General features: G+C 41.4%; 1 protein-coding gene and 1 long non-coding RNA gene across 3 annotated transcripts in view; one reads left to right on the top strand and one right to left on the bottom strand.

Moving 5' to 3' along the window:
- Positions 1 to 294, bottom strand: part of LOC128323479 (uncharacterized) — a 23492-nt gene extending 23198 nt beyond the window's left edge. Inside the window, exon 1 of the long non-coding RNA XR_008306288.1 lies at positions 157 to 294. This is a non-coding gene — a long non-coding RNA (uncharacterized LOC128323479). The remainder of the gene's footprint in view (positions 1 to 156) is intronic.
- DR1 (down-regulator of transcription 1) lies at positions 104 to 13026 on the top strand. Of its 2 annotated transcripts, XR_008306287.1 has the most exons (4): positions 104 to 990; positions 6513 to 6676; positions 8196 to 8366; positions 10947 to 11084. XR_008306287.1 is itself a non-coding variant. In XM_053246686.1 (3 exons), the coding sequence occupies exons 1-3, from the start codon at positions 771 to 773 to the stop codon at positions 11091 to 11093; spliced, it is 531 nt and encodes a 176-aa protein (XP_053102661.1). In that variant the 5' UTR covers positions 144 to 770; the 3' UTR covers positions 11094 to 13026. The 2 variants fall into 2 exon arrangements, 1 of the variants encoding a protein (XP_053102661.1); XM_053246686.1 differs by lacking the exon at positions 8196 to 8366 and having other exon boundaries at positions 144 to 990; positions 10947 to 13026.

The following is a 13026-nucleotide window of genomic DNA, read 5'->3' as shown; positions in this document are numbered from 1 at the left end:
ATCTGTCGGGGGGGGGGGGGAGATAACGTCACTGCGCACGCGCATGACACCTAGTTCATGGCGGGAGCCCATTCAATGACTAGATAGGAAAAGGAAAAGAAAAGGGGGGAGTCGTGGGACTTCACAGCCAAAGCCATTCTCGCTAGAGCTGGGTACCTCCCGGGTCTTTACCCTCTCTCTCCCACCGAAAGAAAGCTCGCGGTTACAGCTGCCCTCAACGGCTGAGGAGAAGAAAATCTGGCCGAAGGCGGACCAAGGAGGAAGCGGAAGTCGTATAGGCCACAAGGCAACGCTTCCGGCGGAAGTGGCGCGCGGCGCAGCCCCGGTTGGCTGGGGCTGCTCTGGAGCTTTTTCCTCGTTTTCAGCGGCCGCCCATTGCGCGGTGTGTGAGGCGGGGGACACGGAGGGAAGCAGGAAGGGGGAAGCTGTGGCCGGCTCCGCGCAGGCGAGCTCGGGCTCCCTGGGTGGCATCCCCTCCCGCCCTCTCCCTCCGACGGGGCAGCAGCACTGGCGAGATTTCTCCGGGGCTCCCAGCAGCAGCACCTGAAGGATGTGGCGGAGGCGCGCCGGTGGCTCTTGTGGTAACGCCGGTAGCTGAGGAGGAGCTTGGGGGCGCTTCATCCTGCTGAGGCTCGTGTCGGTCTGCGCCTGCTGGCCCCCTAGCGCGGAGGGGGACCCACCTCCGCCGGCTCCACTTTCGCTTTTCCGCCCCCTTCCAGGCCCCCGCGCGAGCCGGTGTTTGGGGGCCGGCTCCGTCCGAGTGGCCCAGAATGGCCTCTTCGTCCGGGAACGACGACGACCTGACCATCCCTCGAGCGGCGATCAATAAGATGATCAAGGAGACGCTGCCGAACGTGCGGGTGGCCAACGACGCCCGGGAGCTGGTGGTGAACTGCTGCACCGAGTTCATCCACCTCATCTCCTCCGAGGCCAACGAGATCTGCAACAAGTCCGAGAAGAAAACCATCTCCCCGGAGCACGTCATCCAAGGCAAGGACCCTTCCCTCGGCCTCTCTCTTCTTCCCTTCCCAATAAACTCCCCACCCCATCCCGGAAAACCACTCAGTTCTCCGATCTTCGACAGAGAATATGAGTCTCAATACGCTACTTTGACCTCCGACGATGTATAAAGTGGCTCTGCACCCCGCCAGAACAAGGCTTTACCCTTACCAGTCAGTGTAATTATTAGAAATGTATATAGCACTTAGCAATAGCACATTTATATACCGCTTTATAGCCGGAGCTCTCTAAGCGGTTTACAATGATTTAGCATATTGCCCCCAACATTCTGGGTACTGCTTTACAACAAAAAAGATTTCTCTAAACAGCTCATATAGTGAAAAGAATGCAATAATGTTTCCCAAGGGGACTCCTGATCTAAAAAGGAACACAAGGGAAATAGCAGCAACAGCGGCTGGAGAGATGCTGCACTGGGTTTGAAAGGGGACTGCTGCTGTTCTCCTGCTAAATATAAGAGCCACCTCTTTAAAAGGTGTCACTTTGCACAGTTAGCAAAGGTTGAGATTACAGATTATAGTTTAGATCATGAGAGACTAAACTGCCTGAAGTGCTCTAATGAACTAGTTAGACAGTCTGCTGATAAAAATCAATGCTCCTTGGGAGGGATAGGTTAGTTATCTAGATCGGCTCTTATGTCTTAATCCTATACATAAACACATCCTTGCTGGACAACCTTGGACTGATAGTGGTTGAATTTTCAAGTAAGTGTATTTGAGTTGCTTGCAGGCTATAACTATGATTCGGTAATAGTAAAGCTTGAAAATATGGGGAAATGGCCAGTTCATACTTCTGTCCAGCCTACAACCCCATTTTTATTGATCTGAGATACTGTGAAGAAGAATTAGCATCTACATGATTGGGAGAAGCCAAAAATCTGTGTAGTGAAATAGACAGTTAGTTTCTGATTAAGAGTTTAGTTAGCTATACCAGAGCAGGGTTAATCTTAAATTCACAGAGAGTGCAGGTGTTGCATTTAAAATGTCAAAGTAGAGTACATGGTTGTTGTAGACAAAGGGCATGTTCTATCTCTTAAGTGGTCAATGCAGGATTGGCAGTTTTTAAGGAAGCTATTGCATTTTTGTCTTCTCAAGTCTGTGTTAAGAGTTATTTTAATTGTTCCCTCACACCTCTCTGCTTCCTGTTGGAAACAGTTTTTTATCTTAATTTTCTTAATTGAATAAGAACCATGTTACTCTTTCTCATGGAATCAGGGCAAGTTTAATTTCCTATTAAAGAATCATGTTCCTGTTTGCTTGAAAGAACATGACTGTTTATAGTACTTTCTATATTGTACTCACCATTCAGAGCAGCACCAGTGAAAGTGACCAAAGTCTTGCTTTCGTTCAGCTGCAACCTTCTAAAGCTATTTTCAGATCAAAGAAATTGTAGATATTTAAATGTGAAATAGAAAAAAAGCTTGCTTAACTCAAAGGGATACTATATTAATAGCAACCCTCTAAACTAGGTAGATACCTGTATTGAGAGCTGTGCATTGTCAGTGCTGAACAAAATCAAAATTTTGTATCAAATGAAACTGAATTCTCACATGTATAAATTATGCCAAATAAGTAGATTTGCTTGGTCTGAAGAATTTGGGAGGGGCTGTAACAGTGATAGAGCTCTTGCTTTGCAAGCAGAAGGTCTACAATTCAGTCCCTCTATCTTGGGTAGAGCTGGGAAAAATCCTTGTCAGAAACCCCAGAGAATTGCTGCCAACTTGCTTCTGATTAAACATGCATTGGATTGCGCTGCATGGATCCTCGGGCTTAGTCACCAGACTAAAAATTGTGTAACCATTGCCTGTTTTTGCAAACTTGCTTTAAAAAAACCAAACAAAAAACTACCACCCAAAAATAAAAGCTAAATTAGCCAAGAATGGTGAATGTACTCATTATCAAATTCTGACTTTTCAGTTGTTTTACAGAATTGTGGAATACCCAGACTTGTAGCTACATTTATGAACTTACCCAGTTTTTACATCTTTCTCAAATTCCAGTTTTACGAATTAACCCGCTGAGCTGATTGGTGCATATACTATTCTGTGCCGGATATCAATAGCCAATTTTTTTTAAGTGGCACACTTCACAGAGTTCCTTTGAAGTTTGAAAAAATGTTTTGTAGCTGTACTGATAGACGACTGTGTGTTGGTTTCTTCACTCTACCATGATATTTTACCCTTTCCTGTGCTGATTACCACTAAAGGTAATCCATTACTTACTGCTAATTTGAGAAGCGAGTCACTGTACTTTCAGTTTTCATAGTTGGTTTTGCTGTTTTTCTGTCTCCCAGAACTTTAAAGCAAGATAGGTATAGCTTGTTTTCATAATTATACGTTCAAATAGTGTACCTAAATAAGCCACATCAAAATCACTGGGTTCTATTTAAAGCAAGTTGTGACTCATTGAAATTAATGAGACATGTTAGTGCTTAATGACTAATTTTCTTTGATACAATCTATTTTCTATACTATAAATTTTCTGTGTTTTTAAATAAAGCAAGTGGCTGGATATTATCCTGTGCTATTTCACAAACACAAAAAATATGCTCCATTTTTGGATGGACAGATGGTCTACCTGTCTTCTCCCTCTATAAATATTGACCAGTTGTTTTATCTTGTGCATCATGTTTCAAAACTTTAGTAGTCATTAATATGTTGCTATTCTGGCTGCAGTTAAAATATGTCACCATTTCTAGATCTTCCAATATGACTACAGATGCTAAATATCAGAAAAGCACCATCAGTGAGTTCATAGATAATACATAACATCATACCTATTATATCCCGAAAATATATCCAGTAAGATACATTATTAGGACATACCTGAAGATGTGGAATAAATCTGTTCATTTGTTACCACATTTCCAGCAAGTGTCATTCATTTGCACAGTATATTTGACAATGTAGTTGGAGTGAGGTAACATCTGTTTACACTCATTCACATTAAAAATGTACCTGTGTACAGACATCTGTACACTTGTACAGCATAATGACCGAATAGGGCTTCTGTTGAATACACATACTATGAGCATATTGTGTACACAGGTACACATTGAACATGGGAACAGCAGTGTACTTCCTATCTGTACCATGCATTTGAGGTGTCTGTACCTAGGTTCTCTTTTAAAATGTGTGCAGGTACAGTCATTCACACAAACACATGTACGAGTGTGCAGACATCTGTGTACCCTGCTAGGGATGTGCATAGAACTGGCAGTGGCTGGTTTGATGGTGGGAGGGGGTTACTTCTAAGGAGCATGGAGGGTACTTTTACCCCCCCTACCACCACGTTTCTTCCACCGGCACTGTCTTAAATGGTCCCATGGGGCAGCAGCATACCTCCTTGCTGCCCCAGTGCATGTCGGACCGGAAGCACCCAGTGTGCGTGCATGCAAGCATGACACGCACACACTGGGCACTCCCGGTCCAATGTGCACCAGGGTGTCAAGGAGGTACACTGCCATCCCGCAGGACCATTTTTTAAGACAGTGGTGGTGGTGGTGGGTATGAGCACCCTCCCTGCTCCTTAAAGGTAAACACTGCTGCCGTTGAACTGGCCGAAACACCAGTCATTCAAACCAGTTCGGAGGTACATAACAGGGCTTCCAAACCGGTTTGTGCACATCCCTACACCCTACAGCATAATGTCTGAATACGGCTTAGGTAATATTTCATCCGCTAGTATTCTCTCAACATCTCTCTTCCGTTTCCCATTTCTTTTAATTGCTTTCTGCTACACATTGAGTTCTAAAATTTGTCTGCATCCAACAGCTTTTTTTTGTCCACATTATCAATGTTTATATTTTAAGTAACTTGTGTAGCATCAAATAAGGGGTATTTCGTTATTTAGTGGGGCATGTGCTTTGGGTGCGCTATAATATGATTCAAAAATATTTATTATATCCCACACTTATGTGAGATTCCTAGTAGTCTCTCATCCAATAAAATGATCAGATCTACACCTGTTTTGCATCAGGTACTCCCTTTTTTCAAGATATTGAGCATCTCCTTTTACATGAATGCTTAAAACCTTCTAACTTTTCAAATGTAGAGAACTTTTAACATAAGAAAACTTTTGAACCTGTGAAATGCCCACTTCTCAATCCACCCCCCCCCCATGCACACACACAGACAAGTTTATTTGAGAACATGTCTCATAAGGATTGAATTGTGTGCTCTTCACTGTTGCATAATAGGATTACCCCTGTGTCTAATTGGTAGCTAGTTATGATTTGTTGTTGTAGGGCTGTCAGTGGTGGGTCAGTGGAGAGAGGTGTGGTTCAATCACTTCTTTATTTGATTTTTCATAGAATCACAAGAATGATCCAGAGATTAATCAAGACTCTTCTCTCTCCTACACCCACTAGTTTATTATTTGTGTATTTATTTCAAAGTGTTATTCCACTTTTCTATTTCACAGAAACATGTAAAGTAACTAACAAAATATAAACCAGCATGACAAAAATACATTTTAAAAACAAGTTCTGGTAAGAACTGATCTGCTTACTTTACTTTCACTATAAACTTAATTGATAATTACCATAATCACAAGCTAGCCCACTTCAGCCTTACACAAGTTATACTTCAGCATAGTTACAAGTTAGCCCACTTCAGCCTTCACACATCTGCCATCTTGAATCAGGATAGATGACATCATTACAAACGCTGCCCTTGTGCCATCCCTAAGTGTCCCTACACCTGTAGCAAATTTGGTTCAAATTGGATAGGCAGTTCACAAGTTAGCCCACTTGCACCTCAAACATTTGTGTCCACCATCTTGAATCGGGGCAGATTCAAGACTCAATGAACTACGCCATTGAAATGTCCCCAACTTGGTTCATATTGGTCCAGGCACCGCGAAGTTGATAGGGTGACGTGGTTGGGGATTTGACACTCTCTCTCTCTCTGCTAGGTGATCTCATAACCTTCCTTTCCTTAAGGAAAGCAGGCTAGAAATATAAATATAGTGTGAAAACATCAGTAATTAAGTTATACAGCAGCTTCGGCACAGTGTCATTAAAATGTAGCACCCCAAAAAGCTGAAAGAGAAATACTTTACTCCCTGCTGTAGGGTTCCTCACTGTTGGGATCCTCTGTTTGTTAGCTTTCATCTATTCACACTGTACATCATACATATTATTGTAAACTGTTGCTAGAGGGATAGAAGTAAATAAAGTTTCTCCTATTTGAGTCCTGCCCAGTATAAGAAATAATTTTTGATAGAAAATACACCTTGTTAAAATGCAGGTTAACTTCAGAGCAGATGTTCTTAGTGTTGTTTGCTGTTTTGGAAAAAAAACCTGTTTTGAGATGGTAAAATGTGGATTTTTGTAGTCCACTCCAGTTACTATGTGTCTGAGGTCACATGCACACAACCAGTTTTTATATTAATGATGGAGATAACTCTGTAGGATGGGCAAAATTGGTGTTTTATTGCCTACCATGTTTGGTTTTTCTGTTAACTAGATTTTTTTGATTTTTTTTTTAACCTCAGCACTAGAAAGTTTGGGTTTCACCTCCTATATCAGTGAGGTAAAAGAAGTCTTACAAGAATGCAAAACAGTAGCACTGAAAAGAAGAAAGGCTAGTTCTCGTCTGGAAAATCTTGGCATTCCTGAAGAAGAGCTCCTAAGGCAGCAACAAGAGTTATTTGCGAAAGTAAGTAAGGAAATGATTAAAATTTTTGGATATCCAGTGCTTTGTGTTTAACTTTTAATTGTGGAAAGTTAATCAGTGAAGATGGATTAAACTTAAAGCACCCAAGATGTAGATATCACAAACCAACCTAAACAATGGAAATGACTTGTCTGTTCTTCTGTTGTTGTTTTTAGACCCAAAGTATTTACTGAATCAGAACTTTTAAAATGGGGAATGATTGATGTGGGTGTTTAAGTTTAATATGTGCTAGAAATATTTACACAAAGGAGTGTGCCATACTATTCGATATACAAACTTTTGGAAGTAACTTGGTGTTCTTTTTGCTTCAGAATCACTGCTTTTCATTTAAAAACCTTCACCCAGAATTTTAGAAAGCTATTGCAAGTGTTGGTGTTATCAAACTGCTTCCTGTTTATAGTTCTCTTATATTAATTCAGGATCTCATCATCTAACAGTCTTTGTATTGCGATAATTTTGTTCATACCAAAGTCATTTGCTTCAAAAACGCTTCTAAAAACCAATATTCTGTCCTTTAAGTGGAAATATCAGGACACTTTAAATAATTGTAGATGCAGTTTTTCAGTTAACTACCTACATTTTTATAGATTGATCATTTAAATATATTTTCATATTAAATACGCAACAATGACTTTGAGATATTGAAGCAAATACAACTTGACATGTAAAGCTGCTGCCCACTCTTGTGCCATCGTTAATGGTTTTTCCTTGGTATAGGGAGGTCGTCCTCTTATCACTGGGTTATCAGCCACTGCATGCTCCTAGACAAGGCCAATTAAAATTGAGCCGGCTATTTCCTGTAGTCAGGATAGCTGTCACTCAAGCGAGCCCCAGTTCCGGTCTGGTCTTGCTCCAGACTGGCAGCACTTGGAAAGAGCTCTTTTTCTATGCATCCTATTTTGATGTTTTTTACAGGCTAGTTCTTCTCAAGCATCACCTCACTAATTAAAATGTACAGCTCACATACAAAGTGATGCCAGCGAATGCAGAATCTGTGCAACTCTCACCTTCTCCCATGGGCAGGCTTCTGAGCTTCCTGAAAAGCTTGTCTCGAAGGTCAGCAAATCCTCAGCAATGCTGTGGCGCAGGCAGCTGTAGAGAGGGGCCCAGAAACCTCCACTAGCAGGGCAGATGCTTCCACCAATCTCTCTCTCTCTCTCTCTCTCTCTCTCTCTCTCTCTCTCTCTCTCTCTCTCTCTTCCTGCAGCTGCTTGCACTGCAACTATGGCATTGCTGAGGGACCCTTGGCAAGGACACTGCGGTAAGCTCAGGGGGCTGCCCAGGGAGGAGGCAGTGGTTGTGTGGACTCGCTGTCCTGCCAAAGTGAATCTGTACTTGAGCCTCTGTACCTAGAAAATAATGTCCAGGCCATAATTAACTTGTGTCTTAATTCTTGCAACTACTTTCCTATTATTTAAACTGCTCTGAGCCTTTCTGGAAGGGCGGTATAAAAACTGAATAAATAAAATAAATATTCTAATGTTTTCATTGATCCAAATAGGGCTGCAGTCTGAATATGGCAAGACTCTGGAGTTGTGTTTCTTGAGCAGCTCTTTCCCACCCCCTTGTCAACTTTTGTAACACGGAGAATTCTAAAAGCAGTCTGTTATATGTTCAAAGACGACAAATGAAATAAACTTTTAACAATATGGTATTTTAACAAGTTTACCAGGTACTGTCAATAATTTATTGAAATGGTTAAAAGTAATTATACTTAATTCTATCTTTCCTAAGACTGCATGTATGGCCTGTAGGGTAGCCTGCAGGGCTCATGTTTTATTAGCCGGATGGGGGTGAGAGTAGTAGGGGTAACCCCCACCTAAGATGGGATGTAAACCCCTCCTCTCTGTGCAAGCCATGCAGTCAACCCCAAATCTGAAAGCTACAGGGCTGTAGGTTAGACTGGCTCCTACCAATCTAAGAAATGCAACACGTTAGGAAGTTTTACCTTTCAACTTTCTTCCTGCCCTATCTGACAGAGGTCATTTTCCCCTTCTTCTTTTGTCACTATTAGGGATTTTAGCTCTTCCTAATATTTATTTCTGTAGGGGAGCTTTTCTCATATGCAGCCTTCTTGAGAAGTTTTTTCTCTTAACAAAGTGATATTTTTATCCTTATTTGGAGACTTCCTTGTACACAAATCCCTTACTTAATTCATTTCATTGCCTCACTGGTTCTTACAGCTCCATCATGTTAATTACTAGAAGGAATGATCATGTAGTGCACTTTATTATGCAATTTACCAATTTCTTAATGGTACTCTTACTTTTCACTTTCTCTTTAAAAATATTCTAATTATGTGGTCTTCATTATTTTTCAAGCAGGGGCCACTTTGACAAAAAAACCAAAAAATCAGTGTGAGAGCCATTTCCCACTGCTTTGACCTCTGCACTGTACTGCACTTTTCCAGTGCTACATGGGATCTTGAAGGGAAACTGAGCCCTTTTGAGCCCCAGTATTGTCTGGGAAGTATATTCCTTTGCAGTGCTTTCACCGTATGAGGAAAGCACTGCAAAGGACTACTCTTACCGGTATTCTTTGCACACCTTCCAGGATGTTGAGGGGGCTCTTTTTCCCTTAAAGGAGCCCTACCAGCTCTGGGCAAAGTGCAACACTGCAAAGTGGAAATAGTCATCTCCATGTGATGTCAAGATGGCTGTGTCGGGTACAATCCTCCCTCGCCAACCGCAAGGGTTCTGTTTCAGGAAGATGTCATGATTGGCAAATTCACAATAGACAAGCCATTGAAATCAATGGCAAACAGGGTCAGGGGAATTGCAGTTACAAAAGGACCGCAAAATACAGTATAAAGCGGGGTGGGGCGCAAATCACCAGCAGTGAGTAAGAGGATGACCCCCAATCCCTGAAAATGAGCCCCTGACCCCTAAAAATCACATTTAAAAAAACCCCAACGTTGGGGGGGGGGAATCTCACCAAATCGCAGAGACTCGGGTCGCAGTTGGTGAGACCTGCCACAGTTTCCCTGTCATGGATACTCAAATTTGCGATTGGGAAACCTGTGGTTGGTGAGGAGTGACTGTATTCATCTTTGGCTAAAGCTTGACACGCTGCTAAGAAACAATTAGGAAGTCCCACTTAGGGTCATTGGGAGCTGCCACTGCTAAACTTTGTAATGAAGAACACTGCCTTTAAAGGTACATGAAAATGAATAAGAGCAAACATACATAAGGACAGCCCTGCTGGATCAGGCCCAAGGCTCATCTAGTCCAGCATCCTGTTTCACACAGTGGCCCACCAGATGCCCCTGGGGAGCCCACAGGCAAGAGATATGTGCATGCCCTCTCTCCTGCTGTTGCTCCCCTGCAACTGGTATTGAGAGGCATCGTGCCTCTGAGGCTGGAAGTGGCCAACAGCCACCAGACTAGTACCCATTGATAGACCTGTCCACCATGAATTTGTCTAAGCTCCTTTTAAAGCCATCCAAGCTGGTGGTCATCACCACAACCCATAGCAAAGAATTCCATAGATTATGCACTGTGTGAAAAAGTACTTCCTCTTGTCAGTCCTAAATTTCCTGACCTTCAGTTACATAGGATGACCCCTGGTTCTAGTGTGAGAGGCAGAAAATTTTTTCTGTCCACCCTCTCCACTCCATGCATAATTTTATACACCTCAGTCATGTCTCCCCTTAGTTGCCTCTTTTCCAAACTCAAGAGCCCCAAATGCTGTAGCCTAGCCTGATAAGGAAAGTTCTCCAAACCCCTGATCATTTTGGTTGCCCTCTTCTGCACCTTTCCCAGTTCTTTAATAGCCTCCTTAAGATATGGTGACCAAAGCTGTACGCAGTACTCCAGATGTGGCCACACCATAGATTTGCATAAGGGCATTATAATAGCATTTTTATTTTCAATCCCCTTCCTAATAATTCCTAGCATGGAATTAGCCTTTCTCATAGCTGCTGCGCACTGAGTCAACACTTTCACTGAGCTGTCCACCATGACCCCAAGCTCTGTCTCCTGGTCAGTCACTGACAGCTCAGATCCCATCAGCGTGTGTGTGAAGTTTGGGGTTTTGCCCCAGTGTGCATCACTTTACACTTACTTACACTGAACCGCATTTTCCATTTTGTCGCCCACTCACCCAGTTTGTACATCCAAATTGCAAGTTTGTCACCCTAAACATTAAGAAAAGGAATCATTTGTCAGCTTTGTTAATCTCCCCCTATGCACACTCATTTCACATACCACTGTGTACCTGTGTAGCTTCTGAACGTTTGGTTTTGCGTCCCTAGGCTAGACAGCAGCAGGCAGAGCTAGCCCAGCAGGAATGGCTACAGATGCAGCAAGCTGCCCAACAAGCACAACTTGCTGCTGCCTCAGCCAGTGCATCCAACCAAGCAGAATCTTCACAAGATGAAGATGATGAAGATGACATTTGAAATCCTCCAGGCTGCATTTTGGTCCCTGCAAAGAAGTCGTTGTCCTGCACAACAAAAGTGGCGGAGTGAATGTCTGCATCTTGGACCGGCCGTTGGTATTTTAGGGGTGTCTGCTGTTGTGTGCTATACATGTTAAAAACTGTCTCTTTGAACTCTTGAAGACTTAAAGGTTCAGTATCATATCAACTTTGGATTTTTAATGGTGTTTATGGAAATTTTAGATAGCCGTACGTCACTTATTTGATCAACAAACAGTGTTACAATAAAAGAGTTTATAAAATATAGCAGAATTTATAACGAAGCTCTAAATTCACATTTGCATTTCTCTTCCCTTTTAACTATAGAATCTTATGTAGAAATTTTTAATTTGTTTTTTGGAACAGAGTTGGTGTTTAATCTGCTTTAGGGGGAGGAAAAGCAAAGGGTTCCACATAATTTGGTCTGAAGATAATTTCCTTGTCTTTTTAAATGAGGATGGGAATATATATATATATATATATATATATACACACACACACACACACACACACGCAATAATTATATGTGCTGAAACACCACACTTATCCAAAATCTGAGAAATGATACATTTTTGCCAAACTAGGAAAATGTATGCTTAATAGGAGTTGTACAGATTCATTTTTTTTATATAGGGGTGAAAAAAAACCCCAAGATTTTATTATGGCTTTGCTTCAGTGACCTGAGCAAAATGAATATTTCATTTCAGATATTGCCCCCTTTGGAGAACTAAAACATTTCTTGTTTCACAGCAGTTTAATTTTAACTGTAGATGGTATTACATGCATAATCCAAGCACGTTCAAATTGTTTAAGTGCGAAGGTGGGACTTGATGGGACAGAGTTCTTTTAATTCTGTTCTGATTGGAAATGTTTCACCTATGAAAGAAAACATTGGCACTAATGTGCATGCTCACAGTGAGAGGAATCTTTATTTAACTCTGATTACTTATTTGTTGTCAGCACAATGTTAACAGTTTTCAGACTAGTTACCATAGATAAGTTTTATCTTGTGAAACTGACTGCTTCTACATTCAGGTACTAGTTATACAGTACATGATTCAGTTCCAAGTTTAGTTTGGTGACTGAGCTTCTAGACTGACCAACAGGATTTGAATTAAATAAAATTCTTTTGTAGTGTGGTGACTGTGGAAACTTCTCAGAGCAGTGCTTGGATAGCTATTTGTGTTGGAATAAAGAACAGTAGAGTCCATTCTAGAATTTAAACATATACTTGAAGGTATGTCAGCATATTTTTCTGGTACTTTTGGAAGAGGGTTAGAATCTCAGATATCTTGCATATTGCAGGCATCACGCAGCATTATGGGACTGCAAGCATTTTAAACTTTCTAGCATGGCCTTGATGGCTACTGAACATTGTGCAAAAACTGAGATTGAATGAAGAAATCTTGTCTGTGAAGCAGAGAACCAAACTGGGAGCCAAATTAAGATCCTTGAATCTCAGTTAGTTTTAAAGGAGCTTACAAAAAATAACTTGCACGCTTATTTATACACTGGTGGTTGAGAAATAAATTAGTTTGAATGTTAAGCTGATGTACCTTTGTAGGTTCAGCAGGGAAAGTATTGGACAAGATCTGATTAAAGATCTAGTCTTCATGAAGGTTGAAGTACCAAAGGTAGAAACACTAGGCTAGTGAAACCATGTTAATGTGCAGTGTTGACTTCTCTAATTTGTACTGTAACACCCTTGCCCTTCCTATTTTAAATGAGTCCTTTTTCCTTTTAAAAGCAAGAAAGATATAATTTCATACTTTTTTTCTGATGCAGAATTCAGGTTAATATTCTACTGCATCTGGTATGTATCATAATTTTGAATCCCTGTGACCTTTTCCTTTGGACATTCTTGTGCTTTTTCATATGCTGTATTCCTCAAGCAATAAAATTCAAATGTGTTTTTA

Source organism: Hemicordylus capensis, chromosome 4 (assembly GCF_027244095.1).
Source record: "Hemicordylus capensis ecotype Gifberg chromosome 4, rHemCap1.1.pri, whole genome shotgun sequence".
Classification (NCBI taxonomy): Eukaryota; Metazoa; Chordata; class Lepidosauria; order Squamata; family Cordylidae; genus Hemicordylus; species Hemicordylus capensis.
This window is presented reverse-complemented; position numbering and strand designations above follow the sequence as displayed.

What these genes read in the sequence shown, in the direction of transcription:
- DR1 (XM_053246686.1), top strand. Translation starts at nt 771, where the DNA reads ATGGCCTCTTCGTCCGGGAACGACGACGACCTGACCATCCCTCGAGCG. An exon ending in CCCGGAGCACGTCATCCAAG is followed by an intron (nt 991 to 6,512) that starts GCAAGGACCCTT and finishes TTTTAACCTCAG; the next exon opens with CACTAGAAAGTTTGGGTTTC. An exon ending in AACAAGAGTTATTTGCGAAA is followed by an intron (nt 6,677 to 10,946) that starts GTAAGTAAGGAA and finishes TTGCGTCCCTAG; the next exon opens with GCTAGACAGCAGCAGGCAGA.